Source organism: Cavia porcellus, unplaced genomic scaffold (genome assembly GCF_034190915.1).
Source record: "Cavia porcellus strain 051 isolate PalLab524CR breed Dunkin Hartley unplaced genomic scaffold, mCavPor4.1 scaffold_25, whole genome shotgun sequence".
NCBI lineage: Eukaryota > Metazoa > Chordata > Mammalia > Rodentia > Caviidae > Cavia > Cavia porcellus.
This window is the reverse complement of record NW_026947508.1, coordinates 47,664,039-47,691,536: the sequence shown is the minus strand read 5'-3', so window position 1 is coordinate 47,691,536 and position 27,498 is coordinate 47,664,039. Positions and strand designations below refer to the sequence as shown.

The window sequence follows — 27,498 nt, the reverse complement described above, 5'->3', positions numbered from 1 at the left end:
GGCCCCTGCAGAGGGTGTTCCCTTATGTGTCCAAACAAGGCAGGCTAGAGTACAGGCCTGCTCTGAGCAGGGAGCACATCAGAATCTTGGCTTTCCAGACACAGGTCTGTGGAAGCATTATTGGGACCCTGCATCACAATGCATATTGTACTGTGTGTAAGAGACTCGAAACGTTTTTTAGGAAGTTGAAGGTAGGAATATTAAAAATGCAGACTGTTCTTGTACGTGTGAATGGACTGTGGAGCTGGGAAGAGGGTGGTAAAAATCCATTTTATTTCTTTAAAGCTCAACAGGCTCCCAGGAAGGTCCTGTGAACAATCCCAGTACCAGTGACAGCAGGCAGGACGCGCTCCACAAAGCCCCAAAGAAGAAGAGCATCAAGTCCTCCACTGGTCGTTTGTTTGGCAAAAAGAACAAGGTTCTGCCTGGACAAACTGGCAAAGAATCACCAAGACAAGGTGGGCCGGTTTTAGGCAGCTGTCCTAACTGCTGGGATTGGGAGAGCCTGAGATTTTTCCTATGTGCCTGCTGCAGGTGTCCAGTGCCCATGAGGAGTCATGGCTGAGCGTTCTTCTGACAGCCCAGTTTGCCCACATGTGAAACAAAGCAGAGCAGTGGAAATTCATTTGGCTTGAATGAATAACCCTCTTATGTGCTAATTTATACTCTTGAAGATTTATATGTGTTTGCTCGGAAGCTTACCCTTCAGAAATGATTCAGCTCTCTACCTGCAGAATCTTCTTCCTATTTGTGAAACATATAACTTTGCCCTGTTAATTTACTCTAAATTTGGGGGCTTTTCTTCTTTTTTGTAGCTGTTGTTTCTGAAACAGAAAACTCATCTCAGGATGCCTTCCAACTTAGCAAACTGGGAGGAAAGGATGAAAAAAATCATCAACTTCAAAAACAGTAAGCTTTTTGTTATTTCTCCATCTCATGAAACATTTTTCTGAGTTAACAGTCATTCTTAGCTGATTGTAAGTGTAATTTCTAGCTATGTAAATACATTGTCTTTTGAAAGATGAATCTAAAGCAGTGATAGAGCTTTCAGTGATACAAAGAGCTTGCTGCAGCATGCACGCCATAGGTTTGCCTCCATTGACCTAAAGGCTGTTTTAAGCCATCATGTCTGGAGAACCAAGGACATTTGGAAATTTTGACTTAACTCACACATTTATTCTCAGTCTCCCTTTGCAGAGTTGTCTCCCTAGTGGACAGAGTGGTTAAGAGTTAGGCTTAGACATTTGAGCTCTGGCCGCTGAATCCTGGTTAATTCTCTAGTTAGCTGTGTGTCTCTGACAAAGTTACTTAGCTTGTGCTTCAGTTCTCTAAACTGTCAAATGGCAGTTACAGTTGTTCATACATCATGTGTTTTTTTTTCAGTTCAATAGAATTATATATGTGCACGTATATGTTTTAAAACATGGACACAGGTCCTAAATATGTTACAATTATAGTCAGGCTTCTGAGACCTTGTTCTCTTTCCTGTTGACTGAGTGGAACCCTCACTGGCTGAGCAAGGCCCCTGCAGAGGGTGTTCCCTTATGTGTCCAAACCAAGCAGGCTAGAGTACAGGCCTGCTCTGAGCAGGGAGCACATCAGAATCTTGGCTTTCCAGACACTGGTCTGTGGAAGCATTACTGGGACCCTGAATCACAATGAATATTGTATTGTGTGTAAGAGAGTTGAAAAATTCTTTAGGAAGTTGAAGGTAGGAATATTAAAAATGCACACCTTTCTTGTACATGTGAATGGACTGTGGAGCTGTGAAGAGGGTGGTAAAAGTCCATTTTCTTTCCTTCAAGCTCAATAGGCTCCCAGGATGGTCCTGTGAGCGTTCCCAGCAGCAGTGACAGCAGGGAGGACCCACTCCACAAAGCTCTAAAGAAGAAGAGCATCAAGTCCTCCACTGGTCGTTTGTTTGCCAAAAAGGAAAAGGGTCCGCCTGGACAAACTGGCAAAGAATCACCAAGACAAGGTGGGCCGGTTTTAGGCAGCTGTCCTAACTGCTGGGATTGGGAGAGCATGCGCTTTTTCCTATGTACCTGCCACAGGTGTCCAGTGCCCACAAGGAATCATGGCTGAGCATTCTCCAGACAGCGCAGTCTGCCCACCTGTGAACCAGAGCCGAGCAGTGGACATTCATTTGGCGTGAATGAATAACCCTCTTATATGCTAATTTATACGCTTGGACATTTATATGTGTTTGCTCGGAAGCTTACCCTTCGGAAATTATTCAGCTCTCTACCTGCAGAATCTTCTTCCTATTTGTGAAACATATAACTTTGCCATGTTAATTTACTCTAACTTTGGGGAATTTTCTTCTTTTTTGTAGCTGTTGTTTCTGAAGCCGAAAACTCATCTCAGGATGCCTTCCAACTTAGCAAATTGGGAGGAAAGGATGAAAAAAATCATCAACTTCAAAAACAGTAAGCTTTTTGTTATTTCTCCATCTCATGAAACAGTTTTCTGAGTTAACAGTCATTCTTAGCTGATTGTAAGTGTAATTTCTAGCTATGTAAATACATTGTCTTTTGAAAGATGAATCTAAAGCAGTGATAGAGCTTCCAGTGATACAAAGAGCTTGCTGCAGCATGCACACCATAGGTTTGCCTCCATTGACCTAAAGCCTGTTTTAAGCCATCATGTCTGGTGAACAGAGGACATTTGGAAATCTTGACTGAATTCACACACGTATTCTCAGTCTACCTTTTCAGAGTGTTCTCCCAGGATGATAGAATGGGTAATAGTTAGGCTTGGCCATTTGAGCTCTGGCTGCTGAATCCTGGTTAATTCTCTAGTTAGCTGTGTGTCTCTGACAAAGTTACTTATCCTGTGCTTCAGTTTTCTCAACTGTCAAATGGCAGTTACAGTTGTTCATACATCATGTGGCTGTTTTTCAGTTCAATAGAATTATATATGTGCATGTATATGTTTTATAACATGGACACAATTCCTAAATAAGTTATAATTACAGTCAGGCTTCTGAAACCTTGTTTTCTTTCCTGTTGACTGAGTGCATCCCTCAGTGCCTGAGCAAGGCCCCTGCAGAGGGTGTTCCCTTATGTGTCCAAACAAGGCAGGCCAGAGTACAGGCCTGCTCTGAGCAGGGAGCACATCAGAATCTTGGCTTTCCAGACACAGGTCTGTGGAAGCATTACTGGGACCCTGCATCACAATGCATATTGTACTGTGTGTAAGAGACTCAAAACGTTTTTTAGGAAGTTGAAGGTAGGAATATTAAAAATGCAGACTGTTCTTGTACGTGTGAATGGACTGTGGAGCTGGGAAGAGGGTGGTAAAAATCCATTTTATTTCTTTGAAGCTCAACAGGCTCCCAGGAAGGTCCTGTGAACAATCCCAGTACCAGTGACAGCAGGCAGGACGCGCTCCACAAAGCCCCAAAGAAGAAGAGCATCAAGTCCTCCACTGGTCGTTTGTTTGGCAAAAAGAAAAAGGGTCTGCCTGGACAAACTGGCAAAGAATCACCAAGACAAGGTGGGCCGGTTTTAGGCAGCTCTCCTAACTGCTGGGATTGGGAGAGCATGAGCTTTTTCCTATGTACCTGTCACAGGTGTCCAGTGCCCACAAGGAATCATGGCTGAGCATTCTCCAGACAGCCCAGTCTGCCCACATGTGAACCAGAGCCGAGCAGTGGACATTCATTTGGCGTGAATGAATAACCCTCTTATATGCTAATTTATACGCTTGAACATTTATATGTGTTTGCTCGGAAGCTTACACTTCAGAAATGATTCAGCTCTCTACCTGCAGAATCTTCTTCCTATTTGTGAAACATGAAACTTTGCCCTGTTAATTTACTCTAAATTTGGGGGCTTTTCTTCTCTTTTGTAGCCGTTGTTTCTGAAACGGAAAACTCATCTCAGGATGCCTTCCAACTTAGCAAATTGGGAGGAAAGGATGAAAAAAATCATCAACTTCAAAAAAAGTAAGCTTTTTGTTATTTCTCCATCTCATGAAACAGTTTTCTGAGTTATCTATCATTCTTAGCTGATTTTAAGTGTAATTTCTAGCTATTGTAAATACATTGTCTTTTGAAAGATGAACCTAAAGCAGTGATAGAGCTTTCAGTGGTACAAAGAGCTTGCTGCAACATGCATGCCATAGGTTTGCCTCCATTGACCTAAAGCCTGTTTTAAGCCATCATGTCTGGAGAACAGAGGACATTTGGAAACTTTGACTGAACTCACATGTGTATTCTCAGTCTTCCTTTGCAGAGTTGTCTCTCTAGATGATAGAATGGGTAATAGTTAGGCTTGGCCATTTGAGCTTTGGCTGCTGAATCCTGGTTAATTCTCTAGTTAGCTGTCTGACAAAGTTATTTAGCTTAGGCTTCAGTTTTCTCAACTGTCAAATGACTGTTACAGTTGTTCATGCATCGTGTGGCTTTTTCTCAGTTTGATAGAATTATATATGTGCATGTATATGTTTTAAAACTTGGACACAAGTCCTAAATAAGCTATAATTAAGGTCACTGTGGTGACTTCTATTGTTTACACAAGTGGTCCTCCAGAAGCATTTACCGTGATATAATTTTACATTTTATCTGAGATTGGATCTCTACTTTACAGTGTATTATTGAACTATAATCCTCTACTAAATCTTAAGGGGCTGAGGAGTGGAGTATAAGTGAGAGCGTACTGGCTTGACATACCATCCCTAGGCCCACATAAAGATAGATTCTGAAAATAATATATACTGTTCCGAATGATTTTGCATAGGGGAGCACAGGCACCAACATATCAGGGAAGTATGTACACTTCTCTGATGTAGGATTGGTTGTGTAAGCTGATCACACCCAAAACTAGAGTTATAAGTGAACTAGATAGGTTGAGACATTTTCCTAGTGAGATGATTAATAAAATATCAATCAAAAAGCTTTCTGCAACAAAATCAGACAGTATGTAATGTCTAAGAGGTACAATTTGAACTTGACAGTAGGGAAAGTTTGAAAGCCTAAGGTAAGATGGGCACACTGGTCTTGAGAAAAGGTGAAAGTTGGTGGGTTCTTGGATAAATTTGTATATGGGAAACATCAGGTGTCCACTTCTCAGTGAAGCCAGTACTGTGTGGAACTCAGAGTGCAAAGGCCCTGACACTAGCGTTGCACTCGAATCCCTAGGAACCCTTTCTGCTGGAAAGTTATGAAATCTCACTCATTTTAGTTGTCTTCTCTGAATTCATGACTGCCTTTTTTTTTTAAACTTCTATTGGTATGTGTTTGCAGTACATAATAATCATGTTGGTTCTTGGGAGTTGATACATGTCCATGACACATTTCTATTCTTTATTTTCCACCATCCTTGTATTTTGCCAGAATCCCATTCATGCATTTCTCTTATAAACCCTTGTCATGTATACAGATTAAAAATAAGACTATTAAAAAGAAATATATATATATATATAAGATATATATATCAATATCAATATATATTATATATATATATATATATCAAACATACCAGACTATAAGCCAAAACACATATAAAAGATGGAACACAATTGTACTAAGTTGAAGTATTCCTTTAGATATATTTTCCATGCTGAGTTACAATAACTTTTTTCTTCTATTGTCTGTCTTTTATTTCATAGCTAACTTATATATGAAGTTTTTCATATTATAATGAGTCTTTTGTTTTTTATTTTATTCATTTATTTTTTGAGACAAGAATCATACTTTGTAATTCAGGCTGGACTGAACTCACAGCAGTCCTCCTGATTTAGTTGCCCAAGTGGTGGGATTACAGGCATGTGCTACCACACTTGGCCATAGTAACTGTTTTAAGCAGCTCAACAGTGATGACATGCCATTGCAGGTGAAATTCTGTTATGGAAACATTCTATACAAATACTCAATCTTTGGTGCTCTGTAAATAGAATTTTATAGTACCATTTAACCACAAAATCTGAACTGTGTAAAAGTCTTTTATAATAATTTAAGCAATGAGCAGTTGGCTTTGTGGAGCTTAATATTAAAGCTAGTCATTTTCCCTCTCGAAACCATGCTAAAGAAATAGTGTTGCCTAGATTTTGCCAGTGTCTTTTATTTCACGTGCTCATTTCAATGTAATAAAAACAACAGCAGCACAGCTTGATCATTCACCCCATTGCCTTCTGAAGTTTATGTTTCATGGAAGAGAAGAAATAATTTTCCTAATATGTTTGGCTATTTTGCTGGGGATGTGGCTCGGTAGTGTAGTACTCTTAGCATGCATTAAGGCCTTAGGTTCAATCCCCAGTACCACAATAAAAGCAAAAAACAGAAAACCAAAATGTTTCCCTGTTGTAAAAATTGACTTTCTAACTCTCAAGAAGTGTGTGTGCACCCTCAGGACAGGCTTTGAATTATTTGCCCAAACACATGATTAAATTGCACACCAGGCATGCATGTTTACAGGTTTGTGTGTGTGTGTGTGTGTGTGTGTGTGTGTGTGTGTGTGGTGGTAGGGAGGGAGATTTCTCGGTAGCAAGGAGATTCAAGTTTATGCTGCTTACTCCAAACATCTGTTGTGGCTGTTTCAAGGTGTCTAAGAATGGGTCTTTGCTCTGTACTTTATAGTTCTATGTGGGATGCATATGTGATTTCTCAACCATAGTAGAAAGTTCATAGGGAAAATTCTAAAGTAGTCATCTGACTATGGTGGGCAGTTTTGTGATATCTGTCAGATAACCTGAATTGTAATTGATTTGAAGAAAAAAAGTATTTTGTGAATACAGGGTACAGTTTAATACTTTGAGCATTATTGTTTTGTTTTGTTTTGTTTTTTTGTTTTGTTTTTTTTTTGTTTGTTTGTTTTTGTTTTTCTGAGACAGGTCTCACTATGCAGTTCAGGCTGGCTTTGAGCTCACTTTGTAGCTCAGGCTGACCTCAAACTCACAATGATCCTCCTGCCTCAGCCTCTCAAGTGCTGGAATTACAGGCATGCACAACCACATCCAGCTACTTTGAGCATTCTTGATGTAATAAAAAACTGTTCTGTGAATACAGAGTACAGTTCAACACTTTGGTACTTTCTCAGAAATACAGTACTTCTTGTGATGAGCCCTAACTTGGCTGTAGGCCATGCTCCTTGCCGCTGAACCACTAGCCTATCACATTGACTGAAGGAGGGTTCCCAGGACTCAGTGCACATGTTGACCAGCTGAACTCATGCTCTCTGAGAATTACTGGAAGAATTTGATGCTCTGCTGACACTTGAGGTGCTCAGTAGTCAATGCAACTATCAGCATGACTCAGACTGGAGTCCGTTCATCAGCTCATAGAATGCTGTGTGAAGTTTCAAAACATGGATCTCCAACTCACCTTTGTCTTTGTAGTGCTCTCCTTCCGGTTGTGTGGCATTGTGGTGCATTTGCTGTGGGAAGTTGGTTACACATGGAGCCATACTCAGTGGTACTCTGAATCATATAGTGTGGAGTGCTGGTGTTACCAGCTTTGGGTTCTCTGCTAAACTTCCCAAGAGTATATTTCTGTTTGGTGAGAAAAGTTGCTTCCATTCCTCACTTGTCAAAACAACACACTGGTCCCCAGTACTCTTCCTCACAGTGTGACTAGCATGTGAAATGTGAGCCTGAGCTGCAGCCATGAGAAAGGGTCTCCTTAGCCCTTGTGCAAGACCCCTGAATTTGAAAAGTGTCCCATCTCTTGGAAATACAGTCATGTATTTACTATGGAGAGTTAAAGTTCTTGCTATATGTCACTTAGATAATGTTTATTCTGCAGAAACTCGCACAAGCTTCTTGAAATGAAGGGCAGCTTTACCATTGTGCTTTTGCCTACATTATAAAATATATCATAATTCATAGATTACATGACATTTTTTGTACCAGGGATCAAACTCACAACCTCACACTTGCCAGGCAGGCCCTTAAGCTGCTGAGCTAAATCCCTGGCCTTCACGTAACTTTTATTTTACGCATTTGTTCCCCAGAGAATTTAGTGTATTTTGGTCCAAGAGAATACAGCATAGCTGTAGAACACTTTCCTAGTATGCTAAAGCCCTGAGCTCCATCATTAGTATGACAGAATCTAAAATAGCTGCCTCCTCCAACAGTATGTATGTATGTATGTATGTATGTATGTATGTATGTATGCATGTATATACATGTTGGTGCTGCAGATCAAACATAGCACCTTGTGAAGGCTGGGCAAGTGCTTTACTAATGAGCTACACTCAGCCCCCAGTCTCTAATTTAAAGGCAGGAAGGTTCCCATATCAGTTTGCATTAGAGCAGATACTCTGTGTTTGTGTGTGTGTGTGTGTGTGTGTGTGTTTTGTTTCTTTTCCTTTTTTGGTACTGGGGATCAAACTCATGCCCTTGCACTTGCCAGGCAGGTGCTATGCTGCTGAGCTAAATTCCTGGCCTCCTTTTCTTTTTTTAAAAAAGGGTCTCACTGTGTTGTTCAGGTTGGACTTGAAATCATTATGTAACCCAGGCTGACTTTCAGCTCATAGCAATTCTCCTGCCTCAGCTTCCAAAGTACTGGGATTACAGGTGTGTACCATCATCCTGGCATTAGAGCAGATATTATAAAAATCAACCCTGGTGTCTAGTGTTTGGTTCTATGGGAGAAGCTATAAGCTGAAGAAAAGAAGCTCTGACAATGTCAGGAACAGAGCAATCTAGTGCCCAGCCACCTTCTGCAAAGGGCCCCAGCTTGGCCTGCCTGTCACATCTATTGGGATATGATATCTCACAGCCCAGGAGCAAGCAAATATCAGAAGAAACCAAAGGGGTTTTCTTCTGGAGTTGATGGATATGACACATCAACATCTAGGATTACTGACATATTATTCAGATGCCCTTGGTGGCTATTCAGTGTGGACAGATGATGGACATTCTGCAGAGTATGCCCCCCCCCACTGGTTACTATGTTTTTATTTGCTCTTTTTAAATTTTTCCTTTTTTTCCCCTGGGGGCTCCTTATGTAGTCCAGACTAGCCTTGAATTCATGGTAATCCTCTTGCCTTCATCTCCCACATGCTGGATTATAGATGATGCCACCATACCCAGCTTGATTACCTTGCTTGAAGCTTTGGGGCTCAGAGCTGGAAGAGTTATTATTTGGGAAGTTGAGCAAGAAAAGAATGAATGTTGCTAAAGCTTAAATGTTTGCAGCTTTAATAGAGGGGGAGGAAATAGGTGGTTCTCCTATTCCAAACTAATCATATGGGTAGACGGATAACCTTACCTAAGTGGATAGTCAGGTAGGTGAGTAAACACTGTGAAGCCATTTAGTTCTTGGAGGTCACAGATTTGGACAAATGGGTGTCTGTACTAAGTATGTGCAGTAGCAAGCAAAAGAGATCCAGTTTCAATACCCAGTGTAAAAGGAAGGTAGTTGTGCATATCACCAAACATTGCAAAGAGCCAGAGTAGAGGTGCGCAGAAGTGTCTGCAGGCTCCAGATTCTGCATCTTAACACAGGATCCTTCTGTACACTTTTGGGAACAACTCTCAAGAAAACTGGACTCTAATGTGCCCACCTATCGTGTTAACCAAGGTTAGGTGCCCAATCTCGTAGTCCACAAACTACCTGGTAGGGGAGGTGTAGCTACCTGTAGGTGGAACTTGGGCCAACTCCCCAGCCAGGGTCTTCTGTGTTATTTCCTAACGTCCCATGACTTTTGAATGCATCATCCTACTTCTGCTACCTTCACACCACTCCCACTGCTGCATCTGGATGCAGGTGTAAGGAGGAGGAAGGATGTAAAGGCAACAGCAGTTTATACCAAGCTTCAGGTAGTGGGCCTTGTTCTTGTTTGCAGTACATGTCTGGTATGTACTTTCACAAATTACAGCTGTGCAGTGGTATGTACCTTTAATCATCCGAGCTACCTGGGAGGTCCAGGCAGGAGGGTCATTTATGATGACAATACCATTGTTCTAGGCAACTTAAGAAACTGTCTCAAGATAAAAAGTATAGTACAAATGGCTGGCGGTTTAGTTCAATGAGTGCTTGGTTCCATCCCCAGTACCATCAAAAATAATGAAAACACCAACAAAATCATTTTTAGACTACTGAGGACATAGTTCTTACTTAGTCTATTTGAATAGGCACATAATCTAGAAGTGCTTCTGACCTACAGCAGTAGTCTTCCTCTTCCCTGGCCTGGCCAGAGCATCCAGGACAGACCCTCACTTAATATTACAGAATTTCAGATCTTTACCCAGAAATGGATTTACACTGCTTCTTGGGGTCAGTCAGTCTGTCTGTCTGTCTGTCTGTCTGTCTGTCTCTCTGTATGTTTGTCACACACTCTCTCTTTCTGTGTGTGTGTGTGTGTGTGTGTGTGTGTGTGTGTGTGTGTGTGTGTTTCTTGTTTCCTTAAATGAGTCATAGCAGCTCTGTAGCCAGGTTTGGTAGCTGTCTTAGTTACTTTTTACTCATTGCTGAGACAAAATACCTAAAGGCCAAGTTGGGAAAGGAAAGGTTTATTTCTTACAGTTTTTGGAGGTTTCACACACTCAGTTGGCTCCAGGGCATGGCTGGGCCACAGTTCATGGTGGCTGCAAATAGCAAGCAGGAACAGGCAAAGAGCAAGACACACCTTCTCCCTGCCATTACATTACATCCTGGCTCCACCCCTCTGTGGGTATAGCACTGACACCATCAATCCAAGCACTAACAATAAACCATCACAAATGCACAATACAAATACATGAAGCCTGGGGGCCCACAGACATAAACCATGACATTCCTCCCCTGGCCCCCAGGACTCTTGTACATCCTTTATACAAAAGACATTTAGTCCACCACCAAGAGTTTCCAAAGTCTTAAGTTTCAGCATTGCTGAACAGTCCAAGTCCCATGTCTCCTCCATGATCTATGGCAAACTCTTAACTGTAACCCTTGTACAAATGAAACAAGTTTAAACATTTCTCAAATGCAAAGGCACAAAATAAACATTACTATTCCAAAAGTTACAAGCAGGGGAATATAAAGCATTGGAAACAAAGCAAATCCAACATCCAGCAGGATGAACATTAAGTCCTAGAGTTCCTTGCTCTGCATCTGAAGCAATATGGTTACAAGCTCCAAAAGGCTTGTGTGATTCCACCCCCAAGGCACTTCCAGGGATTTCACCTCCTGCAGCTTTTCTCTTAAATCCTCTCTGCTTGCTTTTTGGAGCTTTCCTTGGATCATCCATGTTTCTGGCTTTTCCAAACTTTTGGGGTCTCCACTGCACCTTTAGCTTCACCTTTATGTCTTCACAAATTGCCCTCTCAGGGGCACACAGCTTGGCCTCCCAGGCCCTTTGCAATAGAGGTAGAAGCCATCTTACCCTCAGAATTTGTGCATTTTCCTAGCACCTAAGATCAGCACCATGTGGATGTTGCCAAGGTTTGCTGCTAGCTAGAGCAGTACTCAGGCTTTTCTCTCTCTTGGCTGTAGGGGTCAGTTGCCTGGATCACAGGGCTCTGTTTAACTGATTGTGAGGAAAAGCTTCTCTATGTTGCCACCATTCTGGAACCTCATGTGGCCTGTCACCATTCTGGAAACTCATGTGGTCTCTGTCGCCATTCTGGAACCTGGTGCTCTGCAGCTTTCTCCTCTGAAAAAATTCTTTTACCTTTGCAGTGAGGCTGCACAGGGTGGGGACCTGCTTCCTGGGATGCCCCCGGCCCATCTTTCTTATTTCTCTGTTTTCCCTCAGCCATCAGAATCTCCACTGTCTTTACAATCCACAGCCTTCCTGAAATATTCTTTCTGGCCAAACTCACAGTATTGCAAATTATCCCGCTGGGCTCTTTCCTCTTGATTTGCAACATAAAGCTGGCTAAAAGCCCTCTACAGTAGCCATGCCACAGACTCAACATTTGATTGCTTTTTAATTTCTTTTTCAAGATTAATCAGTCCATTGCCCTTTGTTTCAGTCTCAGGCAAAGTCTCTGGACATGAGCAAAATGTAGACAACTTTCTGCCAACCCATAACTCACATCATGGGGAGTCCAACAACCACTGCAGTCCTTCTTCCCAGCAGAAATCTCCCAGGCCTGGTCTTTACCATCAGGCTTCCTATCAGCCTTCTGGTCTCCTGAGCTGTGACCACTATCTCCTCTACAGAACTGCCTAAGCTGCTCTAGCTCTATGCATCCAGGCAACACATCCAAACCTTTCCAAACTCTGCCCACAAGCCATTTCCAAAGCCATTTCTTGAAAAACATGGTAAGGTATAGTCACAGCAAACAACCCCATTCTTCGGTACCAAATTCTGTCTTAGTTACTTTTTACTCATTGCTGAGACAAAATACCTGAAGCCCAAGTTTGGAAAGGAAAAGTTTATTTCTTACAGTTTTTGGAGGTTTCAGTCCACACTCAGTTGGCTCCAAGGCAGGTGGGCATGGCTGGGTCACAGTTCATGGTGGCTGCAAACAGCAAGTAGGAACAGGCAAAGAGCAAGATACACTTTCTTCCTACCATTACATCATATCCTGGCTCCACTCTTATGTGGGTGTAACACTGACACCATGAATCCAAGCACTAGACAATGAACCATCACAAATGCACAATGAAAATGCATGAGGCCTGGGGGCCACAGACATAAACCATGACAGTAGCCTACTACTTCTTGTACTTAGGAGCACACTTCTGCTGATCTGTTTCTCTGTGAATAGCTTTGCTTGTTTCAACTAGAAAATTGTTGTTGTTGTTGTTGTTCTTCTTCTTCTTTTTGTTGTTTTCTTGTTTCATCTGAGATAACACATTTGCTGCCTTCTCTGGTACAGTTACTCCCTGGTGATTGTTCCTGTAAGCTTAGCGGTAACTTAAGGAACTCTTAGTTGAAATTGTATATGAAACATTTTACTTAGGAACATAAGTTTCCAAAAGAAAGAAAAGGGGAAGAGAGACTGATTGACTGAGACTGACTAGGGTTTTTGTGTATCTGAAACATACTTGTCCTTTGTGTTCTAATGTCAGACTTACCATGCTTACAATGTTACTGTTTCACATAACTGTGTTACACAAATCACTTTTAGAGATGTTAGTATAGTAAAAGTGTAACTTGAGTCTTTAGAAATAAAGCATATATGAAACCTCAAATCACATTACGGAGTGCATGCAAGACTCACCTACCCACTTCCCTGCAGTACTGCCTTGGTATTGCATGAGTTTCTGTGCTGGTGATACATTCGGCATTGAAGGAGGTGTTGAATGGCTGGCTAAAGAAGAGATCAATGGGTTAAAACCACAGAATGACCCAGTGACTTATCAAGTACCCGTTTACTTAAAGAGCAGTGTACAATAGAAACTGTCCTCTGTTACTTGTTTGCTGTATTAGACGATAATCTTTTTGTGGTTAAAAGTCTGCATTACAGCTGGGAGTATGAAACACATCTATAATCCAAGCACTGGGGGAGACTGGTTACACAGAGTTTGAGGCCAACCTGGACTACATACATAGCAAGACTTTGTCTCAACATTCCCCAAACCACAACCACCCCCCCAAAACACTGTTTTTTAAAGTCTCTCACAAAATTAGGCACTGATGTCTCAACTGAGGTGTGGTTTCCTCTTCCTAGATACTGTTTCTTCATTGTTGAAGTAGGGTTTCATGTTTTCCCCTAATTGTCTTACTACCTTGGATATGAAAATTCTGCTTGAGTTTTATAAGTTGGTAGTAATTCTTCAATTCTCTGAAGTAATGGTGATTTGACTGGGAATCAAGAGAACTCTGTAGCATTTTTTATTTACTCAGGCGTTCTCCATAGTATGTGTGTGACTGTCATTACAAGGATGATGTTAATAACATTAAAACTGTAGAAGATAAAAGGAACTGAGAATATGTGTTATACTTTTGAAAATGCTCAGAGACTGTTCCATTAACTTGTTGGATGTGTAACAGTGCTTCTTTAATTTGAATGTCTTCTTTTTCACAGGCCTGAGTTGCTGGAGGAAGCCCAGAGGCAAGGCTTACCATTTTCACAGTGGGACGGGCCAACCGTGGTTGAATGGCTGGAGGTACATCCCTTTACTACAGAGACCTATGCTACATGACACAAGCTTGTCATGCATCTCCTGTCTCTACCTGATGTTCTGGTCTTTTCATTCTTCTTTCTAGCTCTGGGTTGGGATGCCTGCTTGCTATGTGGCTGCCTGCAGAGCAAATGTGAAAAGTGGGGCCATCATGTCAGCTCTGTCAGACAGACAGATCCAGCAAGAGATTGGCATCAGCCACCCTCTGCACAGACTGAAGCTGCGGCTGGCCATCCAGGAAACCCTGTGGCTCACCAGCCCTTCGGCTCCACCCACATTGAAAAAGGTATGTTCACAGAGGCTCTGTGTGCCCTCTGTGGAGGAGGAAGGCAGAGCCCACAAAAGCAGTAGCCTGCTAATGTTTCCGTGCTGCTTCCTAATCATACAGGGTGGTTTCAACTTAAAATTTCAGGAAAGCATAGTACAACCCCTAACTTGGAGGGGTTGAGTGATCCAAAGAAAATGTGTGAACTGCTTGTGTAAAAGTGTGGTTAAAGCCAGGCGTGGTGGCACATGCCTGTAGTTCCAGCACTCAGAAGGCTGAGGTGAGAGGATCACTGTGAGTTCTAGGCCAGTGGGTTACAGTGTGAGCAGCTTGAACTGAGTAATGAGATCCCGTTTCAGAAAAGACCAAAAAATAAATAATTAAATAAATGAATAAAACTTGGTTAGAAAGGCCTTCTTTAAGAAAGAAGGCTTTTTGAAAGGTAGAAAATTGATTGTCACAAATGTACGTATGAATTTATCAAAACTGAGTAAGTGTAAGGACCTCTTGAGGAAGGAAAAGTTAACATTTTAAGTAGCATTTCATCCTTGAACTTTGATTTCTATTTCATAGTTCAAACAATAATTAGTACTTGTACGGTATATAAAGGTACTTGCTAAGCAAATTATATGCGGAAAATATTGTTTTTCTTCAAGTATACAGGTAGCAAAATATACAGATAAGCCCAGGAATGTATAAACCCTTGCATACAATCCCCGGGCATAAATAAGCACCTGGCTATGGCCCCTTGGCTATAAACTAGGTTGGGCTGCCCTTACTTTGTTGTGTGTGGCTTCTTTCCTTCAGTCTTGTGCGTGTGAGTGCATCTGCATCACTGCACATATAGGCGGGACTTACAGAGTAACTGTAATTTGTGGCAGTCCAGAGGTGCCACTGACATACAGTTGACATGCTAACAAGGGGTGGTCACCTCCCAGAAATCCACTGGTTCCTGGACAGTTCTAAGCTTCTCTTCTTTGTGGATGTCTTTTTTTCCCTACAAGAACTAAAGGAGGAAAAATGCCAAGTTTCCTAGATGCACTGTGGTTGTGTGTCACGGCACCAGCAGGTGCTCTGGGTCTTGGGAGCTGCATGTGTCTGTCCAACCATGCCTGTGCTCACAAAGATGCTGTCCACTTGGGGAGTAGTGAAGAGCCCTCAAAGAGCTTCCTGGTGACTCTTCTGATGAAACATTGGTGGTTATTAGAAGGGAAGAGCAGGCCAGCTCTTAAGTTGCAAAGTTCAGGGGTTTTTCATTTAGATGTTCAACAAACTCTTAGAGCTGTGTAGACATCCTTCTGAGCAGCAGAGCAAGGTCTGCCTACAGTAACTTTATACACAAAAAAGTGTGAAGATTTTGTTGTTAGAGAATTATGAAAATGAACAATAAGCCTTTTTTTTTTTTTTTAACGTATGGCCAAAGAACACTTTCCCTTGGTGGAATGTTTTGTAACCAGTATCAGTCTGTTCTGCAGCTATTTCCACATTAATGTGGGCTTTGTAGAAATGAAGATGCTGCATGGCTTTTTCAAAGCTTTTAAGAACCCTCTTTCAAAAGGGAGCTTCTGCGATTCAGTTGAACTATTGGCAAGGACTAGACCTCACATCAGAAAGACTCTCCATATCACCAGTTACAAACACAGAAATTGCTGTTCTTGGGGAGCTTACAGTGGGCTAGCAGAGTGGCCATCAGTCTCAGGTTTGACTCAGATGGTGACAAGTGCTTTGTTTTTGGTGTTTGCATTGTTTGGCTCTCCTGTGCTCACTATCTTGTGCCCTGGCCTCCTGGGCTTCCTCTGGCTTTGGATCATCTGCTGAAAGCAGCCACAGGAAGCCAAGGCCAGAGCATCCTGTTGTTAGCCTGTGTTGGGGTGAGACTGCTTTCTGTGTGTTTTGTTTTATTCTTTTGTTTTGCTGTACTGAGGCTTAAACCTAGTGCTTTGGGAGAGCCAGGCAAAAACCCTATCATGAGCTATACCTCCAACATGGTGAGACTATTGAAAATACTGTCTATTGAATCATCAGTTACTGGGGAAAGTAACTTTTCAGAAATATAAAGTATGTTCTCATCCATACTTTTAAGCATGTGATCTGGAAATTGTGTGCTGTTCTCCTTATATTCCGACCACACTGTTATTGTTTAAAAGAGGATGAGCCTGTGTTAATGATCTCTGGCTTTCTCTGTGGGTGCCTGAAATGAAAATGTGCAAAGAGTGACCTTTGCCTCGTGGCTCCTTACTGTGCCTGTGGCTCATATGTGCGTCCTTCTCCTTTCTGTCACGCTTCCCTTGCCCTGGATGTGGCTGGTGCACTGGGGTCACCTTAGACCACAGGAAATGTCTGGTTAACACATGAAGAGATGGAAACACTCGCAGCCACATCTCAGATGGTCAGTCAGCCCTGCAGCTCATGTTCCAAAGTGGGTTTCCTACTCCAGACCAAAGGGCCCTTTGTCTTTTGTTGAAAACAAAAGTTAATTTGCATTTGTTTCAAATATAATGTGTTCTTTTTAGGTTATTAGCTCATAGCGTATAGTCGTATTTGCATTTTTTAGATTTTTACAAGAATTTAGTTTATAGATTTGCCCCATTTAGAGAAGATGTAATTTGCTTCTCCTTTTGGAGAGACCTCCATTGAGCACTGCGTTGTGGTTGTCTAACGCCAACAGTCTACTGTATGAGGTTAGTTGGCATGGAAAAAGTCTGCTCCTTGCATGGAAAATTGAAATTCTTGGATTTTCATGAGTTTTTGCATGAGGCATTGATATTTTGAATGTTTTTCACTCAGTCAAGGTGCATGTTCCCTGCAGAATTAATTTGCTTACACTACTAAAGTTCACTAATACTAATAGTTATGTTCTTTTACATTCCTAACAACCTAACATCAGGAAGATGAGGAGGGAAGCTGGATAAGGTTGGAGTCTTTCTATAATATTTCTTCACTCTGTAGCAACAAAAAGCAATTGAGGATGTAAACTTGTGTGACCTGCTTTAGTAGGTGTTTTTCACACCTTAATTTATTCATAGTATCATTAATGACTTGAATGTAATCAAATAAATCACAGGATTAAAGATTACATCTCATGGATAATTTTGAACATTTCCCATATGGGATCATGGAAATTACTTTGAACGAAGGTTGTTTTATTTATGAATAGAATCTTTTATACAAAGTCCCCTGGTTTAGGCAACTCCTGAGTTTATGTACATGTAGTTCGTTGCTGGGTTAGTTTTGTTCTAAAATGTACTGCTGAAAAAAATCATGAAATACACTTCTAAACCTGAAAGTTGGCACGGGGCCTTTCCCTCTATGTCTTTATATTGTTATTTGACTAAGTACTGCCCTACTGTGTTGAGTTAAAGATCTTAGTAATGGAGTTCTCAGAAATTAAGGCTTATCACTTCACAGAGATTGAATTTCAGCTGCCTAACTCTTCACTACACAGAAAGCTCTGCCCCATGTTTTACAGTGTCTGAGTCAGATGACTTGGTTAAATTCCCAGCATCCCTCTGCCCTCTTGGGTCTTTGGTGGGCACAGTGCAGTACCAGGGGACTTGTAGTTCTTCAGCTTTTCCCAGGGGCACGGTATTCGGGGGCTCAGAAGAGTTAGCATATGTCTGAAAGCAAGTATAAATGAGTTAAGATTAGAATTTGCTGATTCCAAGATGATGCTTGAAACAGTTGCTTCTGTTTGCATTTCTAAAGGTTGTTCAGTTATAGCACTTGGTTGTTTGTTTTGTTTGTTCATTTGAAAAAAAGAGAGGTGGAACTTGGTGACACATATGGGTCATCCCAGGACTTGGGAGGTTGATCAAGCATGTTTGTTGCAAATTTGAGACCAGCATAGGCTACATAGTGAGTTCAAGGTCAGCCTAAACTACATAGTAAAATCCTGTCTCAAAATTACAAAAAGTTTAGAAACAAAAACTAAGAAGAAAGAGAATAGCTACTAACTGGGTTTCCCTCCCTGGGTTTAGATACTCCCTGCCTCTAGAATCACTTAAATTCACCTAGTTAGAGGTCTCTCTACAGGACCAACAATGACCATCAGTGAATTAAGCAGTGCATTTCATAATTACGTAAGTTTCAATATATTCCAAAAGACAAAGTAGAATATGGTCACCACTTCAATATGAAATAGCATCAGAGACATAAAGTGTAGTTGAATAAGCTTAACATTTGCTTTTTGCAGTGACCATATAAAAGGGGCCCATGCAGAAGATTCCAGATTTACCCCACATGCAATGTTCTGCAGAAGCTTGGTGCACTTTGCCACCATCCTTTCCCAGACAGAGCTGCTAGGACAGAGCTATGCTAGCACAAAGCATTGTGCTTTGCCTGTGCTGGCACTGGGTGGCCTCACTCCTGACTGAGCTTTGGAAGGAACACTCAAGTGTGGTCAGAACTGTTCGCATATCAGATGTAAGATATGACTGGCTGTGTAAGAAGGCTGTGCCAGCTGCCAGGAGCCATTAATGAGCAGGACAGCTGCAGTCCCACTCTCATGGAGCTCGCATTTTACTGACCTTGAGACTGAGCGTGACTTGTCCATGCTTGGAGCATGAGGTCCCTTTGCACACTTCTTCAGAAGGCTGTGGTGGCAGCCAGGGAGAGGAGGAGGCTCTCCCTCAAACTGAGTCTGAGCTGTCAGAATCTGCATTATCAGCAACTGCAAAAGTAGTAAACAGAGATATGGAGGGTTTGCTTCCGCACAGCTTTTTATTTGGAAGATTTCTTCTACTCATTAGAAGAGAGCATAGTCAGCAGGCCAGAAAACATCAAATATTCAGGCTGTGAATCCCAGGCCCATGAAAGTATGACTCAAAGGACTGCATCATGGTAACATTGTTAGGTATCTTAATGGTTACCATAGTGGTATATTTGTCACTCATCATTTAAAGAAAGTTATGAAATCTTTTCTGTTAGAATTGGAACATTCCTCTTAGCTGAGCCATCCCTTGTATCTTGACTGGAACAAATAAAATACTAGAGTGGAATCCATTGTTCTAAACCAAACATGGAGGCCATGCATGGTGGTTTATGACTGTAATCCCAGAACTCAGGAGGCTGAGGCTGGAAGATATCAACTTAGAGACCAGCCTGGGCCTAGTGAGACCCTGTTGTAAGGGGTTGGGGATGTAGCTCAGGTTAGAGTGCTTGCCTAGCAGGTATGAAACCCTGAGTTCAAGCCAGGAGAGGATGGATGGGAATGGATAGTTTTTATTTTAAAGGATTCCTCAATGTACCTTAGGATTCCTGTGAATGTAATTTAATCTTCCTTAGCTGGAGAGCATAACGAACCATTCTCTGTGAAGTGGTTGTATATCATGTCTATTTTTCATTGTACAGACCTTGGACATATTCTGTTGAATTGGTTGCTAAGGGTTTTATGCAGTTTAGTGCCATTATATAAGATACTTCTAAAATCTCAATTTCCAGTTCATTTTGTATATTTAGAAATGTTAATTTTTGTGTATTCATTGTATATTCAGCAGCTTTGCTAAATTCATGTATAAATCCTAATAGCTATTTCATAGACTTTTTCAACAATGATAATTGTGTCATTTACTAATAAAGAGAGGTTTATGTCTTTCTCAACTCATGCCATTTTTATGTTTTTCCTGCCATTACAGTGGCCAGGTCTCCAGCACAGCCAAACATAAACGGTGACAGTGGACACCCCTTGTGCTTCTTTCCGTTCAGGGAGACATTTGGTCCCTCATTGTGAGGTTTTTAGCTGCAGGCTTTTGGTAGATGACCCTTAATAGATTGAGGCGGTGGGTCTTTCGTCCTAGAATGCTGAGTTTCATAACTGAATGATGGATCTTGTGCCACATAAGGTATTATGAGACATGGCTTTCTTTGCTGATCTCGTAATTGGGCAAATTTCATTGATTTTTTTTTTTTCCTCCTCAGTTGGTGAACCAACCTATTCCTGAGTCAGTAAACCTACTTACCATGATTCCTTATTTTTGGTGTAGTGCAGACTAGTCCCAAACTCGAAATACTTTTGTCTCAGCCTCCTGAGTGCTGGGTTTACAGGCATGCACCACCATACCACACCACAAAAAAGTACGTCCTGAAGCCAGATGTGATGATGCACCCCTGTAGTTGCCAAAACTCAAGAGACTGAGCCCAGAAGTTGGCTGTTATAATGTCCTATGACAATTGGGCATTAAACTAAGATGGACATCATACTAAGAGTGGCATCAATATCTCTTTGCATAGGGAGTGCTTGTGCATAGCCACTGCACTCAATCCTGGTAATATAATGGGAATCTCTGTCTTTAAAGGTTGTGGGGAGGGGCTGGGGATTTAGCTCAGTGGTGCAGCACCTGCCTTGCAAGCATGAGGTCCTGAGTTCAATTCCCAGTACCCCCCCCCCAAAAAAAAAGAAAGGAAAAAGTGTAAGTTATATCTGGGTCAGATTGATTGACAGTATTGTTTTTGTCCGTAGCCTTCCTGATTGTTTTCCTTTTCTTAGTCCTTTTTGGTTTTTTGATTGGCACATTGAACCAGTTGTTAAGAGAGGAGTGTTGAAGTCTTCTAAATTTAATTGTATTTTTCTGTTTTTGTTCTTAGTCTCATTAGTTGTTCATTTATCATTTTAAATTTACTTTTCCTGATTTTCAAATACACTTGTCATTTAGGAAGACAAAGTATTAAAAATAAAATCAAAACCAGCTAGAGCTCATTTGAATGATTTGAATTGATTCTTCAAACTTGTTCATGAGTCATGATCATTCTTTATTCCTATATTATTATATTGAAAACTAATTCAGAAAAGGAATTTATAGACAGGTATGATTTTTCTATAGCTTGGTAAATTGTCCTAAATGAGTCATAAAATTTTGCCAATATGATTTCTGTTGGATAAAACTTTAGGAATTTGAAAAGGTAGGAATGGGAGATCAAATATTTAGAAATTATGAAAAGCAATGTTGTCATTCATTTAGCCTTTAAGAATGGTGTCTAGATTAAAAATCTGAACTGATGTCACTCATTTGTTGAAATCAGACACTTGCATATGGGGACATGGACCACGAGTGGATTGGCAATGAGTGGCTGCCCAGCCTGGGCCTACCTCAGTACCGAAGCTATTTCATGGAGTGCCTTGTGGATGCTCGGATGCTGGACCACCTGACCAGGAAAGACCTGCGGGGGCGGCTGAAAATGGTTGACAGTTTTCACAGGTGAGGCAGTGCAAGTGGTTCTTCCTAACGGATCAAGAGACTTCACATTGCCACCGTAAAATAACCCCTTATTTTGTAAATAGGAACAGCTTCCAGTGTGGACTTATGTGCCTGAAAAGGTTAAATTATGATCGGAAAGAACTGGAAAGAAGAAGAGAAGAAAGTCAGCATGTAGTTAAAGGCAAGTACATTATGCCGGATGGATGCAGCACATGCCTGCTGCCTCCCAGGCAGCCTGGGTGATTGCCTGTTTGAAAAAGTATAGCAGCCAGCTGAGCTGGCACATACCTGCAATCCTAGCACTCTGGGAGGATATAGCAGCAGAGTCACAAGCCTAGCCCAGGCAGCTTGGACTCCGTGAAACCTTCTCTCAAAATGAAAAGTATAACAGGGCTAGAGATGCAGCTCAGTGCAAATCCCTGTGTTTATTCCTGAGTACCTCAAAAAGAAATCAAGGGCTTAGTGATAAGGCACTTGCTTACCACTTGCATTGCCCTGGGTTTGATCCCTAGGACTGAAAAAAAAAAAAAGCACAAAATAATCATACATTTATCTGGGAATTACACAAATTACAGTTCCAGCTACTAAGAATACTAAGGCAGGAAGATCACAGATTCAGGGCCGACCTGGCAATTTAGTGAGACCCTGTCTCAGAACACTAAAACTAGATTTGAAAATTAGGGGTGCTAAGAATGTAGTTCAGTGAAAAAAGACTTGCCTAGCATGCTCAGGGCTCTGGCTTCTGTCTCTAGTACCACAAAAAAATAAATCAGGGAAGACTTTTAAGTGGAAACAACTGGCTTGGCATGATAACAAGAGGAGGGATGAAAAGGGGTGCCCTGAGACAGTGTGTGCTTATCTCAGTCTGTAGGCTACCCTCTTGGTGCTGGCATTCTTTCATGTAGTTTTCCTTTTGTTGTTGTACACTGTATACGCTCTCTCAGAGATGCTGCCTTATGCTATTAGATCAGAGCAAGGCAAACAAGCCACTGCCTTTTGCTTACTGGATAGAGGTTAAAACTACAGCTTTGGGAGCTTTTTCTAAGGCCTGTGGCAGCATGCAGGGCACACAGTTCTGCTCCCAGAGGGAGGGAGAGGTCAAGGCAACCAATAGCCTAGCACCCATAATTTTGTAATTTATTTATTTATTTTGAGACAGAATTTCACTAAGTACCCTGGTCTGGGATTACACCTGTGACCCTCCTGCCACAGCACCCATACTAACTGGGATTGCAGTCCTTACAGAAACCACAGAGTGTCCTGTGGGCAAAGGAAAGACATGTCAGAAACAGGCCAGGAGGTAGGAGAGGGCATGGCAGCCCCCTCAGTATGACAGGGACAGGCATTTTCTCTGAAGACAACACTGAATGTCATGCTCACGAGAGTCTCTCAGAATTCTCGGTAGTTACTAATAGCACTGCAGTGATGAGAAGAAATGAGACTTACTGAATAATGATCAAGCACTGTGTCAAGTCTTCCATAGTTGATTCATTCAGGCTGCATCGTGGTTCTGTTATTTTCATCCTCATTCTGATGTCTTTTTCTAAATAAAATAAAGGATTATCTATTGGCCAGGGATGTAGCCCTGTGGTAGGACACTTGCCTAGTCTGTGCAAGGCCTGGGTTTTAATTCTTTTAAAACAAAGAATACGTTGAGGTCTATTTAGAAAAGAAAGTCATGGCCGGGGATATAGCTCAACAACAGAGCGGCTGCCTGGCAAGTGCAAGGTCATGAGTTTGATCCCTGGTACCAAAACAAAGTTGAGAAAAAAAATCAGACATGAAATGTATTAATCCATTTAATTTGTTTTCTATATCCCCTCTCCATATTTTGTCAGTTGGCAAAAGCAGTCTTTGAAAAGATTGGTGGTCAGATATATTTTTACAGAGTGGCAATTTTTTGATCTGTAATAGAATACATTTAATAATTATCTTTGTATGATATACGATTGCCAAAATCTAATATGCTGGAATGTCTTTAAAATTCTTTCTTTGTAATATATTAAGATGTTGATATGACCAAAGCTTCAGAAGCACAGGGGCTGGGGTATGGCTCAGTGGCTTAGCACCTACCTGGTAAGCACAAGGCTCTGAGTTTGATTCCCAGTACAACAACAAGAAAAAGTAAAAGAAAACGAAGGTCAGAAGGTCAGAAGCAAAGAGTTTGTGTTGAACTCAGCAAGGTATCTGAACTGTCATGGTATCTGCCCCTTTCATGATGGAGAAGCATTTCAGGAGACTCTGGGGTCTGTGTAGGAAACATGCTTATACGTGCTAGGTCTGACTCTGACCCTCAGCCTGATGTTTTTGCAGTCTTAGGATTGAACCCCAGGCCTTGTACATACTAGGCAAGTGATCTGCCACCAAGCTACATCCTCAGCCAATCATGCTGTATTGTTCCCTGAATATATCCTATCCACAATCTTACTGTGACACCTGAGTGCACTAGGGGAGGCTTCTAAAGGGAAAGTTTTTATTAGAATGAGGCAGAACCAAAACAGCTGTGTCTAGGTGTGTGTCTGTCAGTATTTGTGAGTGTGGAGTCCATTTTCAGGAGCTGAGGGATCAAGATCCATGCTAGGAATCTTTCCCCTGCATTGCAGGACATGTATGATGAAGAGGTTTTCTGAAGCCACATTTACAGTTGTTTTGTTCTTTCACAGATGTGCTTGTTTGGAGCAATGATCGAGTGATTCGCTGGGTCATATCCATTGGCCTTAAAGAATATGCAAACAACCTCATAGAGAGTGGGGTTCATGGCGCACAGCTGGCCTTAGATGAAGCCTTCGATTACAACACATTGGCCCTGTTGTTACAGATCCCGACAGAGAACAGAAAGGTGACAACGGAGTCTGTGCCTCTGTCTGCTTAGCCACAGTGTTCGGTTTTTCTGTGGTTCTAGAATACTTATTTTTCATTTGAATGGAGAGAAAATTTAACTCTAGACAACTAGTAATCACTTTCCATAACTAATCTATAATATGGTAGTTCAAAATAAGCAAATGCTTGATTTTTCACTATCTTTTCTTTCCAGTTTGTGTTGCAAGCATGTGAGTCTTTGAAGTCTTTGTTTTAAAAAATTGTAATGTGTAACATCCTTCAGATATATTTAGTTGTTGTTTTGTTACTTCAGGCTCGAAATGTCTTGGACAAAGAATTTGCCGACCTTTTGGTCCTTGGGACTGTCAGACGTTTTGATGTTGTAAGTTTTCAGCTTTTTTCTCCTCTCACTGCTAGGAATCAACCTCAGGGCTTCACATATGCCAGTTGAGTGCTCTACTACTGATCCTTGCTCTTGGTCCACTACTTAATTTTTGGCAACCTTCAAAAATTATTTCTATATTGTCAAACAGATTGCAGCCTGCGATCAAAGTCTTAAGTTGTGTTTTGGTGACAGCTGACTGTCCTGCCCCAGTTCTTCTGTTTGGAAGGTTTCTTTCAAAAGTATATTAAATTTCCCCTCATGCTAAATCATAACTAACCTGTTGCCATACATTACGATTGTCTTCAGTGAGCTCCAAGAGTACTTGATTTTCACAAAGAAGATGGAAGCTGAATCTGGAAGCAAAGCATTTGTTGGATTATTTGTAGCCAGAATATTTTGAAAATAAATAAAAGTACATTATATAGCAGGCAAGAGCTTGTCCACAGTAAGAAATAAAATATTCTGATGGGTGAGAAAATCACATCCCTGGTGCCCAGGACTGCCCTCGTTTCTCCAGTTGGGGCCCAGCAGGAATGTAATCATGTTTCCTCTCACACTGAAGTTCCAGTGTGTGCAGCACATTGGAAGGTCACCAGGAAAGGCTAAGTAAAGCAAAACAGTCAGGGGCTTAGGAGTCCTTCTGAAGGACAGTTATCTTTATTAGAGTGTGCCTGTTCTGTGTTTTCATTTGCCAGGAGCATGACAAACACTTTAGGAGAGCACCTTCATGGAGAGAGAAGGTTAGAGAAAAGGCCATTCATGGCGTGGCAACTGGGTCATCAGAGACACTCCCTGCAAACTTCCGAGTCTCTTCTTCCAAGTCTTCCCACTCTGTGCAGCCCAATGAGATCCAGATGGATGGTATGTGGTGGGCCATGTAATGCAACACTGGCTGGGAGCATGTGCGCGCTAATAATTACCTAGAGTGGCCATTGTATGTGTTACAAAGCATCTGAGTTTGGTTGCATGCCCAGGTGTCAATGGTTCAGGATTAGCCCTAACATTTGTTGGAAAATGGTTAACAACAATAATAGAATTTTTAAAAAATCTGTCTGGTTGAACCTTAGCATCCTTGCCCAACTAATAAAGTGGAGCACCCATCTGTGCTCTCAGGGCTGAGGCTGATGCACCTGTGGGGTGCAGTGTGTGGCAGGCAGCACTGGCTTGCCAGGAAAATTGCAGTGTGACACTTGGGACTTCTCTCCACACTAGAAGAGATGGCAGAGTAAACTTTAGCTCACAACTTCCAGCTTCTGCCAACTCTGTCTTTCCTTTTCCCTTCCCTCCAGTGTTATCTTTCCATATACTTACCTTGTGCCACCTGAAGAGGGACAGGGAAGAAGGCAGAAGCCTTGTGGAGACCGCTAGGGCAGCCCTGCTGCCTTCTCAGTGAGAGATGGCAAGGCATTGACCTTTCCAGTGCAGTCGGGATGGCCCTTATGTAACTGCTGACTGAAGAGTGCAGTTGGCTGAGAGGAGACCTTGAGTCCCTGACAGTCCTGCCCACCTAGTAAAAGGCACTGATAGGGTCCTGAGAGAGCCCACATCCACATCCAGCTCTTGTGGTAGCAGGGACATGACCTTGAGCAAGTCATGCAGCTGTGCTGTGCCTCAGTTTCCATATCTGTAACTTGGGCATCATAGTAATGTGATTTTGATGCTTCAATGTGTCATGTGGGTGAAGCTGATGGAGTCCTGAGCCTCGTGCATTGCTGACAATCTCAGTGTTAGGTGGAGACTTCATTCCTTCTCATTCCTGATGTACATGGTTGTGCTGTATAAACTGTACCAGTGGGGTTGTTACAAGTTTCCTGTTGTTAGCCCCCTGTGTAGGTAGTTTTCCTTTTTTCTCTTTCTTGCCTGTATGAAAATCAGAGAAAAATACATTTATATAAACTTTTTAAAGCTGAACACTTTCCAGTGTGTCTTTTAACTAGTAAGTTCTTAAGAATTAACACTTTCTCCCTCAAGGTGTCTTACAAATGTTGGCAAGGCATGGAAGTGCATGCCTGTAATTCCAGTACTTGGGAGGCTCAGGCAGGAAAATCATGAATCTGAGATGTATGTGAATCATAAATCCAGGTTAAGGCTATACTGAGCTTCATAGGAAGACCTTGTATCATAAATAAAATAGATAAGTAAGTAAGCTGTGACGGGCCTTGAGCTTAATTTCCATTGGCTTACTAAATAGTCTAAATGAGTACTCTGTTGTTTTCCCTGTACCTTCAATTTCTGTTTCACTATAAGAATCACATTTTCTCTCTGAACATTGCAAGCAATATTAACATAGCTGGGTGTGGAGATCACCTGTAATCCCGGCACTGGGGAAGCTAAGGCAGGAAGGTTGCTGAGAGCTCAGTACCAGCCTCGAATTCACAGGGATTGTAGGGCCAGTGTGAACTACACAGGGAGACCTTGTTTCAACAAAACAAAACAAAAATAAAGGGTAGTATTAATGAGTCTGTTTGTTGTTGATTTGTTTTTTTGGAGGCATTTTTGTGGTTGTGGTTGTTGTTTTGGGGTTTGGGGTGGTACTGGGGAGGGAGCCTTCTACCTGTACTACACATCACCCCTTCTTTTATTATCCAGAAAGGGTCTTGTTAAATTGTCCAGGCCTGGTTTGAACTTGGAGTTTTCCTGCCTCAACCTCCCAGAGTGCTAGGATTACAGGCATGTGCAGGCAAACTGTGTAACACTAAATTTAAATGGATTGAATAGAAAAAGTTGTCAGGGTAAATTACATAGAAGATGTCTATGCCACATTGGTAAGAAGGTGGACTGTTACAAATGACTTGCGAGGTGGAGAGTATAAGATAAATTACAGCATGTCTCC

At 41.7% G+C, this 27,498-nt stretch overlaps 1 protein-coding gene across 1 annotated transcript in view; it reads left to right on the top strand.

The window, feature by feature from the left end:
• Nucleotides 1–27,124, top strand: part of LOC100728285 (liprin-alpha-3-like) — a 56,550-nt gene extending 29,426 nt beyond the window's left edge. Inside the window, exons 11-21 of the mRNA XM_063235138.1 lie at nt 3,831–3,949; nt 13,906–13,987; nt 14,088–14,288; nt 16,594–16,656; nt 17,155–17,177; nt 21,281–21,460; nt 21,544–21,641; nt 24,124–24,299; nt 24,594–24,662; nt 25,361–25,526; nt 25,955–27,124. Coding sequence (XP_063091208.1) covers nt 3,831–3,949; nt 13,906–13,987; nt 14,088–14,288; nt 16,594–16,656; nt 17,155–17,177; nt 21,281–21,460; nt 21,544–21,641; nt 24,124–24,299; nt 24,594–24,662; nt 25,361–25,526; nt 25,955–26,058 — 1,281 coding nt within the window. The 3' untranslated portion in view covers nt 26,059–27,124. The remainder of the gene's footprint in view (nt 1–3,830; nt 3,950–13,905; nt 13,988–14,087; nt 14,289–16,593; nt 16,657–17,154; nt 17,178–21,280; nt 21,461–21,543; nt 21,642–24,123; nt 24,300–24,593; nt 24,663–25,360; nt 25,527–25,954) is intronic.
• Nucleotides 27,125–27,498: the final 374 nt, after the last annotated feature.